The 1,497-nt window shown below is 29.5% G+C and overlaps 1 protein-coding gene across 1 annotated transcript in view; it reads right to left on the minus strand.

Annotated features, from left to right (window-relative positions):
* Window positions 1-17: 17 nt before the first annotated feature.
* The window catches only part of LOC109589279 (uncharacterized), a gene marked incomplete at its 5' end in the record, with an annotated part of 2,756 nt that continues 1,276 nt past the window's right edge, over window positions 18-1,497 (minus strand). Inside the window, 5 exons of the mRNA XM_020005382.1 lie at window positions 18-53; window positions 168-239; window positions 463-581; window positions 643-811; window positions 978-1,138. Of these exons, the coding sequence (XP_019860941.1) occupies window positions 18-53; window positions 168-239; window positions 463-581; window positions 643-811; window positions 978-1,138 (557 nt within the window). The remainder of the gene's footprint in view (window positions 54-167; window positions 240-462; window positions 582-642; window positions 812-977; window positions 1,139-1,497) is intronic.

Raw genomic sequence — 1,497 nt, forward strand, 5'->3', positions numbered from 1 at the left:
GTCAGGAGAAGTAAGTGTTAATAGTGAAACACCATCATCAATAGTAAAAATCTCTGGAGTAGAATGCATAATGAGCTACATCAAAAAAGTGAGAGAAAATAGACAGTGCAAAATAGAATGATATCCAATATTATCTGTATAACAAGTGCAAAACTTTTATTACTCACCTGTGTACTACGACAGATTTTAAAAGTATACTTTTTAAATATTTTCAATTTAAAACGACGAATTTGAAGATTCTACATGTTATAAGATTCACATAATAAAACATCAACAAATACAACCCCACAAATACTCTTTAAACAGGTTCATAGTTCATTTTGTGGTCTGAAATTTTCAGATATTCATAAAATCAGATGGCAACAGGCATGCAGTTTTTGTGATTAAAATTCTTATGATAAACTATTTTCAAGTTCCACAGTACTGCCCAGCAATGTAACATGAATGTACATGAATAATTACTGTGGGTGATATAAAGCACCGTGTGTCTTTGAGTTTTTTGCCTTTCATCAATTTACAATTATAACCTGTGTCAAATGACAGTGCTTTACAATTTTTCTCCATCCTCTCAGTATCTCTATCTAAGAAAAAAATGAAGTAAAAAATGGGCATTAAAAGGCAACAGAGAATAGAGTTATATACCTGTTAAAACAATAGCATTAATAGTTTTTAGTATCTTGTCCATATACTTAACACTGCAGTGATAATAGCCAGGACTTGCAAAATTAACTAGGATCTCATATTTCTTTTCATCATCCAATTTGTGAACATCATAATAGCACACATTAACTAAAGGAGCATCATTACTATCCTGCAAAAATAAACATAATCAAGAGAGGGAAGCAAAAGGTGCATGACAAGACTCAAATATGACTGAAATGATTCACATAAAAATTTACTGTTTTCATCTTTATGGGAAAAATAATTTCTAGCTATCGGCAGGCTCACATGTTTGATGAATCAAACGATATTCTCACTTTATTTGTTCTTGATTCAAACACTATCTCAGCTTCATGGAGGGCAGCATTATTCCCATATGAGTCCTTAGGGGTCATGATAATTGGAAAGAAGGTTTCACACTTCATAATAAGATTTGCTGTTTTTAATTCAAAAACAGTTTTATTTTCATCAGGAGGGCCTAAAAGGAAAATGGAAAATAAATTAAGCAGTGTCAAATGTTCTAAATATAGCAAAGTACACAAGTACATGTAGTTTCAAGAAATAGTATTAATAGTAATTTTAATAAAATAATAGCAAAAAAATTTTGATGTTGTAACACCAAAAAATTCAGAAAACAAAATCTGCAATTTTACTTAATAAATTATAGTAATGAATTGATATAGCCCATAGGCTAAATCAAAATTTCTGCTTGGTAAAGAACCATTAAAACTTTATGATACTGTATTTTGCAAAAAAACAGTATCAGTTGTTTTGTGAAATGGCTCAAATTTTTGTACTAAATATACCATTAATTGTAAACTAATAATTTTTTATCTT

The sequence above is a fragment of the Amphimedon queenslandica genome, unplaced genomic scaffold, assembly GCF_000090795.2.
Source record: "Amphimedon queenslandica unplaced genomic scaffold, v1.1 AMPQUscaffold_11478, whole genome shotgun sequence".
Lineage (NCBI taxonomy): Eukaryota > Metazoa > Porifera > Demospongiae > Haplosclerida > Niphatidae > Amphimedon > Amphimedon queenslandica.